We start from the raw sequence: 17,897 nt of genomic DNA, 5'->3' as shown, positions 1-17,897 counted from the left end.
ACCCATTCCAGACAACTGCGTAAAAATCTTGCCCCTCATGTCACCTTTAGACATCCCCCCCTCTAAACTTAAAAGCATGCCCTCTGGTGTTTGACATTTCTATCCTACAGAAAAGATTCTGACTGTCTACCCTATCTATGCCTCTATCAGGTCTCTCCTCAGCCTCCAATGCTCTACAGAGAACCACCCAAGTTTGTTCAACTTCCCTTATAGCTCATACCCTCTAATCCAGGCAGCATCATGGTAAACTTCTTCTGCACTCTTTCCACAGTCTCTACATCCTTACTATAATGGGGCGTCTTAGAGTCCTAAATTCATACACCACGGAAACAGACCCTTCAATCCACTGAGTCTGCACAGACCATCAAACACCAATTAACACTAATCCTACACGAACTTCATTCTCCCCACATTCCCATCAACTCCCTCCAGATTTTACCAATCACCTATACATTAGAGACAATTTACATTGCCCGATTAACCTACCAACCTGCTCGGCTTTTGGATGAGGGAGGAAAATGGAGTTTCTGGAGGAAACCCATGCAGTCACAAGAATGATATATTAGGGACATATAAAAGACTCTTAGATAGCCACATGAATGATAGAAAAATGGAGGGCTAGATAGATCTTAGAGCACGTTGACACAACATCATGGGCTGAAGGACCTGTACTGTAATATTCTATGTTCTAATGTGCAAACTCCATAAAGGCAGCATGGGAGGTCAGGACCAAACCCAAATATGCCAGATCATGTGAGCTATAAAGTAAAAAAAATAACAATCCACTAAAGCACCGAGATACCCAATGGCAAAATTATAGCTGGTTTGAAGGGAACAGTCTCAGATTCAATAGGTCATTCTGTCATTTCAATTCACTGTCAAGACTATGCTCAGTATCAAGTATCTGATTAAGGAATTTCACATTCCCAAGACAACTGAAAAGAGTGTGTTAAAAATTCTCTTTAAAATAAAGTCTGTCTCATCTTTCAACTTTTCTCCTTTGATCTTTAATAAAAAGCAGTTTAAATATCTTCCTCTTATTCCAGGATGTACACATTGTACCTGCTGGGTGGACTGGATAATCCTTTTCATAGAAGGCACCAATTAAGATCATCCAAGACAAATTCTACAGTCCCTCTGTGAATGCACAAAGTCAACAGTACATTCCATCTAAAACGAACTATGCAGGATTGTAACTTAATTCAGTCCTTGGCAATGCACGACCCAAAAAACGAATAGTGATAACAATAATTTATAACTGGATCACCCTCATTTCATTAGCGCAGAACAAATAAGGGTGTACCCTGCATATTACAGAACCTGAATATTTTATTAAACTCTTTATTCCAACCAGGAGGGATCAATACAAAGAGAATATTTATTTTTCATTTAGCTTACATAGAAACAAACAAAATCATTCATTATTCTTGCAACAACAATTCAGGAGAGCTACAATGTTCATATAATGAGTTGTGATCTTAAATGATTCAGCAGCAGCCAGGCTAGTATTTGTTACTTTGTGGAGCTAAAAATGGATTTTCATTTTCCTCCTGTGACTATTTCATTTCAACTCTTGTTAGAAGGCGAGAACCCATTACAGGAGTGTGCCCCAAGGACAGCATGTGCCCAAGTTGCCATTCATTAAGCATGAGCCACGACAGGAAATATTTTGAAACTCATGCATGACAGGAATAAGGTACAGTTAAAAGTCTAGAAAATAATGATCATCCAATCTGAATGCAGATTTGTTTCACAGGTAAGGCTGATGTCAGGCGTGATGGACAATTATAGAACAGAGAAGAGCCTCGCTGTTTTGAGTATGTGTAATGCATTTCAATGACCTCAGTATGGCCCAGAGCCTTTTAGAGTCAGCGTAGTCATTTTGAAAGATAAAAACACCGTAAGTACAAAACTTAATTATGTGCAGAAAGTTCAGTGAACAGCAATGAGATCACAACCAGGCCTAGAAATTCTTCAACAACACATAAAAAAGCCAGGGGAACTCAGCAGGTCAGGCAGCATCTATAGAGAGAAATGGACAGTGAACATTTCAGGTTGAGACCTTCATCTGCTCCATAGATCATTTGTTGCTACAGATTCCAGCATCTGTTGTCTCTTGTGCCTTTGGAAACTCTTCAGCTCCTGAAGGTGTGATAGAGCAGTGCCTGCACAAGATGCACATCAGTTTCATCCTATGTCCTGTCCTCCCCATGACTGCGGGGGTTTCCTCTGGGTGTTCCAGTTTCCTCCCACATTCCAAAGATGTGCCGGTTAGGAGCTGTGGGCATGCTATGTTTGTGCTGGAAGAGTGACAACACTTGCGGGCTGCCCTCAGCACATTCTCAGTAATGCAAAAAGATGCATTTCACTGTGTGTTTCGATGTACATGTGTCTAATAAATATCTTATTATATCTTAGCATTATTCTTACAAGCACAAGAGCCAAGGAAAAACACAAGGCCAAAATCAGCCTTGTATGTGAAATCATTCACAGGAGCTTTGGAGGTGGGGGAGAGACAGTGGCACATCTAGTAGAGCCATTCCCTTGCAGTGCCAGAGAACCGGGTTCAATCCTGAGCTCCAGTGCTCTCTGCATGGATATTGCATGTTCTCCCTGTAACCTTGTGGGCTTCCTACCACATCCCAAAGACATGCGAATTGGTAGGTTAATAGGCCACTATAAATTGCTCATAGTGTGTATGGGAGTGGTAGAATCTGGGGGGAGTTGATAAGAAAGTGGGAAGAATAAAAAGTTTAGAATTAATGTAAATGGGTAGCTGATGGTCAGCACAGACTCAGTGTGATGAATGATCTGTGATGTGTCTCTCTATGACTTCATGAGCCTTGGAAGAAACCATGGAGGCTTTGCACTGCAAAGGTGGAAGAAGATTGAATGGAGGAGCAAGAGCAGAGATCAAGAGTGGGAGAGGCAGTGCCAGGTATTGCAAGGTTAGGGATAACTTCAAAACAAAGGACTTGGGGGGAGGGGGGGGGGGGTCAGACACATCATTGGACTGAGGTCCTAGGAAGGGATCTCAGGGTTGTTGGCCAGACTTTCCCACTTTCCCATAGGGGCCTAGATAACATCATTAGACAAGAGAAACTGGTGTTGTTCCCCTCAAAGTAAAAGAGGACAATGGGAGTTTTGATAGAAGTGTCAGAGACCAGGACTTGAGTCATCAAGTTGTACAGCACAGAAACAGGCCCTTCAGCCCACCATGTCCATGCCTCATTGGACCTATCCACACTAATGCCACTTGCCAGTATACAGGGAAGCTGCTCTCATTAGCATATGGTTCAAGGACCAGGGAACACAGATCTAAATATTTAGACAAAAGATACAAGGAGAATATGAGGGCAAAACACTTCCTGTTAAAATGAGTAGCAATGAAACAGAACTTGATGGTTATTAGGATGATGGGAACAGGATTCTCCATGGTCTTCATTGGGAATTGGATAGACAACTAAGAGAGAATAGTTTTCAGGGAAAGAAAAGGGGAGAGGGGCTGACTAGATAGTTCCGCAGGAAGCTAGCACAGAATTTGCCCTCAATTGCAAATCATGAAAAATATCTTTTGAGACCCATACACAGAAGGACCTAATCATATTTAGCTATCTGATTTTAAAGAACATTAAATAACAGTAAAAACATAAGTACACCATTTGGTCCCTCATCAGCCTCACCATGGCTGATCTTTTACCTCAGCATCACTTTCCAGATCTCAATTCCCTTAATATTCAAAAATCCAGATCAAAAAAAATTCCTCAGAGCAACATATAAAAACATGTCACAACAAAATCAAAATTCCTTGGCCCATCTTTTATTAACATTGGTTATAAGAAAAATATCACCAGAACAAAGGAAAACTTTGTGGAAATTATGCCATAGGTTCATTTAATTGCATTCAAAGCAGCAATCAGGCCTCAATTTAAAATTCTCATTCAAAAGCAGTCCTTTGCACTGTTCCATTGGGAATCAGCTTAGATCTGGTGTTTAAAACTCCAGAGTAGGACTTGAAACCACAAGTTTCTGCCTCGGAGGCAGAGAGCCACATTCAGCCAAGGCTGGCCAATTCAGCCAGCATAACCCAAATCCCAGAGGAGATCTGAGTGTTGTATTAGGCAATTTTTGCTTGTGATCACAGAAGCATCACTTTACAAAGTAAAAGAAAAATTACCAGGAGATGACGAGATGTGTGTTTCCGCAGGAAATTAACTCTACCAACATTTCCTTTTAAATTGTACCACTAATTTTATCTTGCTCTTCCTCATTCTTCCTTTCAAAATGCAATACTTTTCAGTGCATATTGAATAACTCTGGCAAATTCCAGGGAGTGCACTTCAGAGTAGTGTTCTTTCTCTGCATTGTCACAAGATTAGAAAAATGTTAAGTCCAAGCAAGATGACAATGACTGAAAAGAGAAGTGTACTAATAAAGCACATTCCTCACAGCCAAGCAAGCCATCTGAACTGCAGTCTCTTGCTATGTGGTACTGGGGCCCTGAACAATCATATCTGAAGTCGAGTAGGAGTACTCGATAATGCATTACGGGAAAAATGGCTTCTCTATTTCAGTGAAATAGAATTGCTAACACATGTGCCACAGTATAACACACTTAAAATACCTTTTGCACTATTTTCTGTGGTTAGCGAGCCTGAGACTGCAATAGTTAACTTATAAAGCATGTTTAAACTAATTCATAAATATCCGCAGATGTTATTTGTGAAGTGACTATTTTGGGAGATAGGGCAGAACACAATGAGTGATAGGGACTATTGAGGAACAGAGGGACCGCGACATAGAACCACAAAGATCCTTGAAGATGGCAGCACAGATAGATTGAGTGTTAAAGAAGGCCTTCATTAGCCAAGCCATAGAATGAAAGAACATGGAAGTAATAAAACAATGGTGAAGCTGCATCTGGAATATTGAGTGCAGCTTTGGTTGCAACAGTAAAGAAAGGTCATAATTGCTCTAGAGAGAGTGCAGAGCAGATTCACCAGGATATTGCCTGGGATGGAGAGACTGGGTAGGGTGGTTTTTCTCCCCTTGAAGCGGAGAAGGCTGAGGAACGATCTGAGAGAGATTTACACAATTATGAGGCAGGGTAAGGATGGTAGAGTGAAGGAACGCTGGTTGACAAGAGATGTAGAATATGTTGTCAAGAGGAAGAAAGAAGGTTACTTGAGGTTTAGAAAGCATGGAGCAGACAGGACTCTGAAGAGTTACAAAGTAGCCAGGAGGGAGCTAAGGAATGGACTTAGGAGAGCTAAAGGGGGCATGAGAAGTCCTTGGCGAGTATGATCAAGGAAAGCACCAAGGCATTCTACACGTATATGAAGAATAAGAGGATGTCTAGAGTGAGGGTAGGACTGATCAGGGATAACAGAGGAAACATGTGCCTGGAGTCAGAAGAGGTAGGGGAGGTCCTTAATGAATACATTGCTTCGGTATTCACCAGAGAGAGAGACCTTGACGTTTGCTAGGATGGTGTATGACAGACTGATATGCTAGGGTATGTCACTGTGAGGAAAGAGGATGTGCTGGAACTTTTGAAAAACATTAGGATAGATAAGTCACTGGAGCCGGACGGGATATATTCAAGGTTTTACGGGAAGCTAGGGAAAAGATTGCTGCACCTTTGGTGATGATCTCTGCATCCTCACTGGCCACAGGAGTAGTGCCAGATGATTGGAGGGTGGCAAATGTTGTTCCTTTGTTTAAGAAAGGGAGTAGGGATAACCCTGGGAACTACAGACCAGTGAGTCTTATTTCAGTGGTGGGCAAATTACTGGAAAAGATTGTTAGAGACAGGATTCATGGCCATTTAGAGAAGCATAGGCTGATTAGGGATAGTCAGCATGGCTTTGAAAGGGGCAGGTCGTGCCTTATGAGCTTGATTGAATTCCTTGAGGATGTGACAAAGCACATTGATGAAGGTAGAGCAGTGAATGTGGTGTACATGAATTTTAGTAAGGCATTTGATAAGGTTCCTCATGGAAGACTTATTCAGAAAGTCAGAAGGCATGGGATCCAGGGAAACTTGGCTGTCTGGATTCAGAACTGGTTCACCCATAGAAGACAGAGATTGGTGGTAGATGGAGCATATTCTGCCTGGAGGTCGGTAAACAGTGGTGTTCCACAGGGATCAGTTCTGGGACCCCTGCTCTTTGTGATTTTTATAAATGACTTGGATGAGAATGTGGAAGGGTGGGTTAGTAAGTTTGCTGATGATACAAAAGGTTGGTGGTGTTGTGGATAGTGTAGAAGGTTGCTGTAGATTACAACAGGATATTGATAGAATGCAGAGCTGGGCTGAGAAGTGGCAGATGTTCAACCCAGAAAAGTGTGAAGTGATACACTTCGGGAGATTGAATTTGAAGGCAGAATACAAGGTTAATTGCAAGACTCTTAGCAGTGTGGAGGAACAGAGGGATCTTGGGGTCCACGTCCATAGATCCCTCAAGGTTGCCACGCAGGTCAATAGGGTTGTTAAGAAGGCATATGGAGTGTTGGCCTTCATTAGTCGGGGTATTGAGTTCAAGAGCCGCGAGGTGATGTTGAAGCCGAAGCTCTATATAACTCTGGTCAGACCACACTTGGAGTATTGTTCGGTTCTGGTCGCCTCATTATAGAAAGGATGTGGAAGCTTTAGAAAGGGTGCAGAGGAGATTTACCAGGACGTTGCCTGGATTGGAGAGCATGTCTTATGAGGATAGGTTGAGCAAGCTAGGGCTTTTTTCTTTGGAGAGAAGGAGGATGAGATGATGAGGCATAGATTGAGTGGACAGTCAGAGACTTTTCCCAGTGTGACAATGGCTAACACGAGGGGACTTAATCTTAAGGTGATTGGAGGAAGGTATAAAGGTGATGTTAGGAGTAATTTTTTTTTCCCCCACATAGAGCGGTGGGTGCATGGAATGCACTGCCTGCAGAGGTTGTGATGGCAGATACATTAGGTACATTTAAGTGGCTCTCAGATAGACACATGAATGATCGAAAAATCGGGTGCTATGTGGGGGAGGGGGGTGGTGGGAGAAAGGGTTGGATAAATCTTAGAGCAGAATAAAATGTCGGCACAACATTATGGGCCAAAGGGCCTGTACTGTGCTGTAGTGTTCCATCTTCTATGAGGGGCATAGATTGTGCACAATCTATGTCATAAACTTCTCCCCTAGCAGAGATATCTATAACCAGAAGTAAGGAGTAAGAGGTTCAGAGAGGATACAAGGAATTTTTTTTTCATCCAGAGATAGTTCGACTTTGGATTGCACTGCCTGAGAGAGTGATGGAGGCAGAGACATTCACAAGACAAACACTTGAATTACCAAGGTATAGAAGGCTAAGGACCAGGTACATAGATGCCTACTTGATGGCTAGCATAGACAGGGTGGGCTGTATGACTCCAACTCTATGAAATACTACTGACATGCCCTTAGGTTTCTATTTTGTTTTAATGTATTTTTTACTTTTACTGAACATCAACAGTTTTGGTTTAAATATGACAACCCATCCATTTGCAAAATATATTTCCAAGTGCATCATTAACACTGTCATGTAGCCACTAATTTGTAGCCACTAATATCTGGGGCATTTATAAGCAGAGGTTATTAACCAGTTGTAGCCACTAATATCTGGGGCATTTATAAGCAGAGGTTATTAACCAGTTGGTTAGAGAAAAAAATGGTTTTGAGAAAGAATTTACACTGATATAGCACTTTGTCAACCTATATCAGGATGTTGAAAGCATTAATGAGGCAGATGGGGAATATCATGTGCAAAATGTTGCCATCTTTTCTGTAAAACCAGAAAGGAGCAATCATCTGAGACCAATGAGACAGTGGTAAAACTGAGCTGGTACCTTCTCAGTTGTAAACACCACTGGAGTCAGTTTAGTGAATAGATCTGCCCAACACTGTGCCCTCCATGGACCTGATGAGAATGTGATCTATGCTGTTAGAAGCAGTTCCTGTGTGGTAAGCCAAGGTCAATACTCAAAACTGTGCTGAGTTTGAGAGGGTTGAAAGTTTCAAGTTCCTAGGAGTGAACATCACCAACATTCTGTCCTGGTCCAACCTCGGAACCAGCATGGCCAAGAATGCTCACCAGTGCCTCTACTTCCTCAGGAATCTAAAGAAATTTGGCACGTTGCCTTTGACCCTCACCAATTTTTAACTGATGCACCACAGAAAGCACCCTATCTGAATACTTCATGGCTTGGTATGGCAACTGCTCTGCCCATGACAGCAAGAAGTTGCAGAGAGTTATGGATACAGCCCAGCACATCATAAAAACCAACCCCTCCTCCATGGACTGTCTACACTTCGCTGCCTCAGTAAAGCAGCCAACAAAAATCAAAGACCCCCCCCGCCCCAACCCTTTCCATCAGGCAGAAGATACAAAAGCCTGAAAGCACATACCACCAGGCTCAAGGACAGCTTCTATCCTACTGTTATGATAAAATGGACTCTTGACCTCACAATCTACCTCATCATGGCCTGGCATCTTATTGTCTGCCTGCACTTCCTCTGTAACACTTTATTGTATTTTGTTATTGTTTTACCTTGTACTACCTCAATGCACTGTTGTAATGAAATGATCTACATGGATGGCATGCAAAACAAAGTTTTTCACTGTACCTCGGTACACGTGACAATAATAAACAAATTTAAGGGATTTTGATTAAAAGTTAGTATTCTTTCATATGATAGTTGCAATATGAATCACATCAGTGTCCAGCATCAAGAACTTCTGGTGCAACAGAATAAATGTCTTAACTTACGTTGTGTAGATGTACAATTTTATGCAAAAGAAAAAAAAATCAGTTGTAATCGTTAATCAAGGAATACATGTGGATGGCTGTATGTAGATATATTTTTTGTTCCAGGTCCTATGTCCATTTGTGGAAGCAGTTGCAATGGCATCAATGGCATGACACAGGTGGTTGAATGACACTACTGCTATTTTATTTGTAATCAGGTCAATTCATAGTTCAGTATTTTGAGTTTTTAAGCTATTACTTTATTAAAGTTTTTGAACAATTTCTATTCTTTAAACTCTTTAACATCTATTTGAATTGTTTTACTAAAGTGGCCCTATCACAGACATTTATAAATAGTTTAAAACTTTAGATACTGTTGAACTGTCAGGACATTCCAGGTTAGGGCTTGACCATTGCAGCACTTGAGGCCTATTCCTCTTTGGCAGGCCACTCCACCTTGTGAGAAGTCTTCTATACTAGCTCACATACTGACGAATGTAAAGTCAGTCAGTCAGTCAGTCTGTTGGTGCTGAAAACCTTGCTTAGACACATGCTGTTAACCCCAGTTGCTGAGGCCAAGTGGCAGTGTTACTCCTCAAGTCTGTTTGTTCCTTTTGGACAGTCGTTTCAATCGTGGGGGCTAACCTCTTGAGGTGTAGCCTCTATAGCACTCTTATAATAGGAGCAAAAAAGGTCAGGCTGTAGCTGAATGCCCACCAGGCACTCTCCTCTTGAATAAAGAGGGCAATTATTTTGCCCCTGCTTCAGACAGATGCAAGTGTTGCAGTTGTCAATACCTCAGAGAAGAGCTCTCCATGCTTTTAGACACTCTTGGTAAATTGTGTTTTTTCTGGATTCATATGTCAAAAGAACTGCAGGTAATCTGTCCAAGGTGACTGAGTCACACATAGCTGAAAATCTTGCTGACACCCAGACATTTGTCAAAAATGGCAATATCACCTGGTGTCAAAATTCTTTATCCACTGAGGCCTTTGATGTTATATTGGGTGACTGATACAATGATGTTAAAAACACTTTTGGCACTTGACCTGCCTCATGTAGAAACACAGTGAAACTTCTGTTGCATGCTCTCTTTCTTAACAATTAGGGTTTAATTAGAATACCCTTGCTCCAGCTGTTAGCAAATGTATGGCTGCAGCCAAATGACAACTAGGGGCCACAATTTTCCATCAGCTGGAATTCCTGCCATTACTATATTTAGTTTAGGTAGTAAAAATATTCTCCAAGAGACTAGGGGACAAAAGACGTCAAGGACTTGGGCTCAAGGAGTGCAGAGAATAATGAAAGAATAATCAAGTTATCAATTGTTGGTGTGTTTTTGGCAACAAATTATCAAACAGAATGGAAAAAAAACAAGTATTTTTTTTTAAAAAAGCACAAAAAGTTCAGCAAGGTGGGAGTTACAAGTAACAGAGCTTCAGAAAATGCCACTGCTGACTTGCATCTGAATACATGCATCTACAACCCCCTGCTTCCCCCATCTAAATTAAGAATTAAATGCTTATACGGCCCATGATGGAAATTTTGTTACCATAGTAAAGAACAGACTCTTAAGTGGGTCACACAACAGTTTGTTAACATTAGAATACAATTTATCAGAGTACTGAATGGAACAGTCAGGATAGATGGGTGGGAGAATGTTGTAAATTGAATGAAACTGTGTGTATGTTAGTAGGAAGTCTGGTGCCTCGAAATTAGGTTGTGCAGTGGTACAATTTTATGCAAAAGGAAAAATCAACTGAAATTTTAAATCAAGGAATGCATGTGGATAGCTGTAAGTGGGTAATATTTTTGTTCCAGGTCCTGTGTCCATTCAATTGAGGCAATTACAGTGACATCAATGGCATTACACAGTGGCACCCAAAAGCATGCCACATGTGTGTGGTTGAATGTAATCTTCATTCCTCCATCAGGGCAACTCATAGTCACAGATTTTCATGACACTTCTACAGCTTGCTTCAGATGGACCTAAAGTGGAACTGCCTAATCAGGATCCAAACTGGCAGTGGGAACCCAACTCAGGTGAGCCCAAGTTAGATTGGGCCCCTTAAAGTACATATACACCTTTGACCACAAGTCCATCAGGTAGTGGTCAGCATGGAACATCCTGCAAGGACATGCTGGATCCTGTGAGATGGTTTCCTGAGCAGACTGTCAAAACCATTTGGCAGAACGCCTCATCGGCAGAACTCACCAACAAGCACCAGGACTTTGCTTGGCTGGCAGTAAAGAGGGGTCCTCCCTATCAGATCCATCCTGCATGGTCAGAGCCTCACTCCCAATGCATGTTGCCCTCAAGACCGCTGAGATGAGGATGGACTGTGCATTTGCAAAGAAGGTCCGGAAAAGGATACAAGAGTCTTTTGTTGATGTTTGTCCCAAGCAGCTGCATATCAGAGAATTCTCTGGTCTATGGGCTGTTCCCAGGGATGCACATTGAAACAAACATCAAGTGCTGCTGGAAGATCATCAACTCAGTAAAAGATATACTTTGGTTTGCCCAAAACTTGATGGTCTTACAGTGCAAGATGTCCAAGTGAATTCTGCTCCTTGGCACATTCCAGGCTAAGGATCACGCTAAAGCTTGGTGCAGCCAATGCAAAGGCTTTGTGGGGGAAGGACTGTGATCCAAGATCCTGCCACCACTAAACATTGAGGGGCTGGGTCCTGTGCAACAGCCCCACAAACACTTGAAGGGTATATTGTTCAAAGAAGCCATTTGAGTAGCATTGATGCTTTGTACATAAAAATTATTAACTATGAATGTATTGGGTTGACAACACATAAATGAATTGACTTGATGGCACTACAAGTGCCACGTATAAGGTTGCATTTCTTTTGTATTTTGTTTTACAAATTAAGTTTATTCTTTGAAATAAAAAGGTACTTACCCAGCTCTACTTTGGGGCCTCTCCATTACCCTTGCTGTGACCTTCACCCACCCATCTCCTCTTCCCTCCAACCCTGGCCCCACCATTAAGAGTGCAAGGCCTGTTCAGCAACGCACAGTACCTTTGGTCTCACTTGCTACTAAATTTCCAAATGGCAGGCACTTGACAGGTACATGGATAGAAAAGGTTTAGAGGGATATAGGCCAAACACAGGCAAATAGGACTAGCTTGGATGAGCATCTTGGTTGGCATCGACGAGTTGTGCCGAAGGGCCTGTTTCTGTGCTGTATGACTATGACATGAACAAAACATTCTTGACCTGTTGTGAACCAAGTTTTTAAATGTGCTTTTACAGATGCTGCCCTTGTATCCCTTTTTCACTCTTCAACACGGTTCATGTATCAAAAGTATAGAATGACTCCCACAGAAGAATGTGGACTCTAAGCAAAGGACCTCGACCATGAAAGTTGCTCATCAGGAGGGATTGTGTTGCTATTTTTTTTAAATGTGCATGATGACAGGAAGAGAAGACTGAAAATGTTCCTGGAATAGGGGGCCTGAGAGACTTTCCCCACATACCTGACAGACTTATTTTTTGGTTAACAGTTTGCAGATCATTTATAGGAAATTCCATTCCAATGGTTAACGACACCAAATGATTCTCTGAGGATGGATTGACCCCATGTTCAACCGGGGAACTTTCTCCACTTTTTGCCAAAGTTCTCTGAATAATTCCTACTTCTGCCAAGATCTGTTTAGAACATCCATGCAATGCAACAACAAGAATAATCACACACAACCCCAAAATTTCACACCAGGCTACACAGAACACATTTGCAAAGATCTCAACGACTGCTACTCAGACTGGAGTGGCTGACTAGCCTCATGTTACATCTAGTGCCTGAATAGTGCTAGGCCAATAGCTGGGGGAAAAAAATGACCTGCCTTTAGAACACCTAAAACTTACTGAATCCAGTATCCCATTAAGTATCTAAATGACTGATCAATCACATATCTGGATGAAGAGGCCACTTAAATATTTAAATCTGTGTGCTGTAAGCTCTGCTAGGGCCAGCTCCAAATATAATTGATCTTAAAATGAGACTAATCAGGAAAACAAATTGATCATTACCAATTTTACCCAAGCCCATTTCAGGTGCAAACTGGATTTCTTGGCCCTCTTACTTGTTGGTACAATTTTACTTACACTGAAGTGCACTTATAGAAGATGGTGACTAGAAGGCCCAGGAAGTTTTAGTCTCCTTTCATAACACAGCTAAAAATACTGACCTCATTTTCATTGAGAATTGAGGAAGTACAGAGCAGCTCTTCAAAACAGATGTGCAAATAATCCAGATGTAAACATCAGTTAACATGTGCTGTGATCATAGAACAAAGACTTGAAAAAGGTACCTCAAGCAAGGCTATTAATGAAAAATATTTTCTCCCCATAACTATGCAGTATATATGTCTGCAAAAAATTAATTAGACAAAAATTCATAATTAGAAAAAGTTATAAAAGCAAGAAAAATCAAGCACCATGGACTAATATTGCTCTTTTCTTTAAGACTAGGCACATTCCTGTGGAATACAACTATACAGAGTCATATCTCACTTTTCTACATTCAGCAAGAAAATATCAAAGACCTTAGATCTTCTTAAAACTGTTTCACTGTGGTTAGTTGACTCATGGACACAATTGAATAGTGGGGTGAGTGGAAAGAGAATTGGAAACATCAAAAGCGATAAAGATTGTGGAAGGAATGGGCTTGATCAGACATCATACCGCACTTTCATCAATTTCAGACCACAACTCAAATCTTGAAGCACGTCCACTTCCCTCAGAGACCAATTCAATGGTAGTTCTAGCAGAGACAGGATGATATTAACAATGATTTTTCAACAGGATATGAAAAGGAGATTTCCCTGACCGCTTGCCCCCTTTTCCGGCACAGCTCATGAAAAAGATAATTTATAATATTTCACAGGCATTGCTAGCCTTAACCAGGCTGCCATTATTGAAGTACAAATTAACGTAATTATCATTTAAGTACATTTCCAATTCTGACTTGTTCATCAATCACACAGATGTAAAGGGGCTACCTGCTATGGTCAAAAGTATGAACCTTGGCAATTTTTGTTCCTTATTCTGGGGTAAGTGACCAGCTAATTCAGTTCAGATTTTTTTTGCTTCTACAATGAAGCAGTGAAGCACAATATTTAAGAGTATGGCAACATTGTTGTAAGTTACTGAACCAGTAATTCAGATGCCTGGGCAATTGATCCAAGAATATGATTTCAAATCCCCAAACCATAACCAGGGGAATTTAGATACAAGTAATTTATGCTTCCTCAGAGCTGGTATCAACAATGGTCACCATGAAACCACACACAACATAGACCAGTACAGCACAGGAACAAGCCCATCGACCCACCATGTCTGTGCCGACCATGATGCCGATCCAACTAATCCCATCTAACTGCACATGTCCGTATCCTTCTATTGCCTGCACGTTCATGTGTCTGTCTAAATGCCTCTTAAATGTTGCTATCATATCCGCTTCCACCACCTCCCCTGGCAATGCGTTCCAGGCACCTACCATTCCCTGTGTATAATAAAGAACTTATCTCTCAAATCTCCTTCAACCTCCTCAAACCACCATCTTTGAGGAAGCATAAATTACTTGCATCTAAATTCCCCTGGTTATGGTTTGGGGATTTGAAATCATATTCTTGGATCAATTGCCCAGGCATCTGAATTACTGGTTCAGTAACTTACAACAATGTTGCCATACCCTTAAATCACACCCCCCACCCCCCCCAACACACACCTTAAACCTAACCTATACCCTCTAGTAATTGACATTTCCATGCTGGGGGAAAAGGTTCTGACTACCCTATCTATGCTTCTTATAAATTTTATATACGTCTATCAGGCTACCCCTCAGCCTCTGACACTCCAGACAGAGAAAACAATCCAAGTTTGTCCAACATCTCCTTAAGTAATGTACTCCAATCCAGGCTACATACTGGTGAAGCAGTTCTACACCCTCTCCAAAACCTCCACATCCTTCTTATAATATGGTGACCAGAACTGCACATAATACTCCAAATATGGCATAATCAAAGTTCTATAGAGCTGTAGCATGATTTCCCAACTTTTATATTCAATTCCCTGACCAAGAATGCCATACGCCTGCTTTTTCCAACTTATGCACTTGTGTTGCCACTTTTAGGGAGCCAGGGACTTGCACTCCAAGATCCTTGTGTACATCAATGCTCCTCAGGGTCCTGCCATTTACTGCATACTTTCCTCTTGCATTTGACCTCCCAAAATGCATCACCACACACTTGTCCAGATTAAACTCCATCTGCCATTTCCCCCATATAAATTTCCAACTAATCTATATCCTTCTGTATCCTTTGACAACCTTCCTCACTATCTAAAACTCCACCAATTTTCATGTCATCTGCAAACTTACTAATCAGACCACCTACATTTTCATTCATATCATTTATATATACGACAAACAACAAAGGTCCTTGCTGAACACTACTGGTCACAGACCCCCAGTTAGAAAAACACCCCTCTACCACAACACCCTGTCTTCCAAGCCAATTTTGGATCCAATTTACCAACTCACCATGGATCCCATGCGACTTAATCTTTTGCACCAGTTTACTAATAGGGACCATGCCATATGCTTTACTCAAGTCCATGTAGACAACATCTATTGCCTTGCCCTCAGTGATCTTTGTCACTTCCTCAAAAACTTCAATCAAATTTGTTGAGATAGGATCCCCCCTGCACAAAGCCATGCTGATTATCCTGAATATGTCCATGCTTTTCCAAATGTAAGTAAATCCTGTCCGTAAGAATCTTCTCCAATTATTTCTCTACCACTGATGTAAGGCTCACCAGCCTATAATCTCCTAGCTTGTCCCTGTTGCCCTACTTAAAGGAACCACATAGAAGGAATGCTGGCATCCTTACCAACTTTGACCTCTGTGTGACTCCAGGCATACGTGGTGGTTGACTCTCCATTGCCCTCCAAAATGACCCAGCAAACCACACAGTCTACAGGACTTTGGGATGGACAATAAACAGTGGCCTTGCTAGCAGCACGGTGGCACAGCAAGCAGAGTTGCTGCCTCACAGCTCCAGTGGCCCTGGTTCAAACCTGACCTCTGATGGTTTTCACATTCTCCGTGACCAGGTGGATTTCCTCCAGCTTTGGTATTGGTATTGCTTTATTATTGTCACTTGTACTGAAGTACAGTGAAAAAACTTGTCTTGCATACAGGTCAATTCATCACAGAGTGCATTGAGGTAGTACAGGGTAAAAACAGTAACAGAATACAGGGTAAAGTGTCACTTGTCCAGTTTGCTCCCACTTTTTCCAAGGAGGTTGTGGCAGGCTGGTAGATGAATTGATCACTGTAAATTACCCCTAATGTCTAAGTAATTGATAGGATCCAAGGGATTTGATGGCATGTGGGAAGAAGAGGTGACAAAGGAATGGAATTGTTCTGTAAACCAGCATAGACCTGATGGACTGAAATGGCTTCCTTCTACGTACCGTGTACAAATAAAATTGTTGGCCTTTCAGCATTCAGAGTAACTGTTTATTATTTTAAATAATTAATGCTCACATGACATCCGAGATGGAAATTTTTAATTAAACGGGACACGGATCCCTCGTAGAGGGGGAAAAAATGAGATCCTGTCAAATCGAACAGGAAAAGATTACAGCGTTTTCAGATGAGATCAATTTCAAGGTCACTCCTTTGCCTTAAAGACGGGCCGGTTTAGAAGGCGTTTGGTCAAGTACAGCAAAGGAATAAATCAGTCGTGAGGAAGTGGACAGAATCGGTGGCAAGCACTGCAGAGCAGCGGAAGGAAATCGTTAAGAAATGGAGCAGTCCCTGGATGGATTATCCCCATCACCACCCCACCTACAAACCACTGGCTGGAAAAAAAGTGTGGAAAAAAAAGTTACCTACAAGATATAAAAAAAAGTTTGGGTGAATGTAGATTTGCAGGAGAACTGCGCGACGGGCCCACGTTTCCCTACACTGCTTCCCCGCCCTAGAAATTGACGCAGACACTGCCATTCACAAGGGCACGGGGTTCGAGCACGTACACCGCTCTTCCGTGTTAGCATCTTAACCATACACCAGGTCTGGGCAACGTCGACGCCCGTTAAACGCATCCAGCAGAGATCCACAATGAAGAAAAAGAAAACAATTTGCCCATGCATCGATGAGTCACATAATTTGTCCAGATGGAAAACGGGGAGCGGATGCATCACATAAGCACACATGGACCTGGGCGCTTGCTCATTTTGTTTATTTTAAAGACATTAAAGTTTTTTTTTTGCTTTAATTGCACCAAAATGGGGAAAGGTTTTCATGCGTATATTAGCAACGCTTCGGGCGAGGAGGTAGAACCGAAAGCAACGCAATGCAGCAAGCAAGATGAGGAAATGCAGCGGCCACCACACTGCCCCGGTTGGGGTTGTTCCATTTTAATGCACACATTTCCAACCCCAAGTCTGCCTCGTTCCGCTTCAGCTGAAAAATTCGCAGCTCCTTCCAGATACTATTTGTCCTACCTTGCGCATCTCCGCCGCTGGTCAGGATACCGATGGCTTTGCCGTTTCCCGAGAAATGAATGGGCAGGGGTGCCTTGCCATTCTGCGACATCGCTTGTTGGCAGGACGGATCCATCGGTGCTCGGTTGCTTTTTACAGTTTACAAAATTAAAAAGAGAAACAAACTTTAAACGCAAGCCCTTTTCGGATGATGAACAGAGAGAGGGATGAAGGTGGAATGGGTGAAGAGAGGTTTTGCAGGGGAGCTACCGCCTGCCCCGCAATCAGTAAAGAGCCGGCTGTGCTTCACTCAAGCCCCAGGTTCCCTCTCTGCCTCCGCCCACCTCTCAACCCAACCTGACACCCGCCCATTGTGCCGTCAAAGAGCGCCCCAGAGAGTGACAGCCGCGCCGGCCTATTGCAGCCGGCGGCTCCCCAAACCTCACCAATCAAACGGAGAGAGAGGTCGCAACGGGGCGGGCTGAGAGAGGTTCGCCCAAGTTAGGTTGCGCCCGTGGGGCTGATCCTTCATCCCCACCGTGTGTTACTTCCCCAGCCGTGGAGATTGGCGTCGCCGTCCAAGGACACGCTGCTGAGTGACGAGAGCAAGTCGAGTAGATGGTATTTACT

At 42.3% G+C, this 17,897-nt stretch overlaps 1 protein-coding gene across 2 annotated transcripts in view; it reads right to left on the bottom strand.

The window, feature by feature from the left end:
* Window positions 1-17,623, bottom strand: part of pfkpa (phosphofructokinase, platelet a) — a 106,319-nt gene extending 88,696 nt beyond the window's left edge. For both annotated transcript variants that reach the window (XM_052016025.1, XM_052016024.1), the window contains exon 1: window positions 17,289-17,623. In XM_052016025.1, coding sequence (XP_051871985.1) covers window positions 17,289-17,403 — 115 coding nt within the window. In that variant the 5' untranslated portion in view covers window positions 17,404-17,623. The remainder of the gene's footprint in view (window positions 1-17,288) is intronic.
* Window positions 17,624-17,897: the final 274 nt, after the last annotated feature.

Source organism: Pristis pectinata, chromosome 5, assembly GCF_009764475.1.
Source record: "Pristis pectinata isolate sPriPec2 chromosome 5, sPriPec2.1.pri, whole genome shotgun sequence".
In the NCBI taxonomy this organism is placed as follows: Eukaryota; Metazoa; Chordata; class Chondrichthyes; order Rhinopristiformes; family Pristidae; genus Pristis; species Pristis pectinata.
The sequence above is the reverse complement of the archived record's forward strand: the minus strand, read 5'-3'. Positions and strand labels throughout refer to the sequence as shown.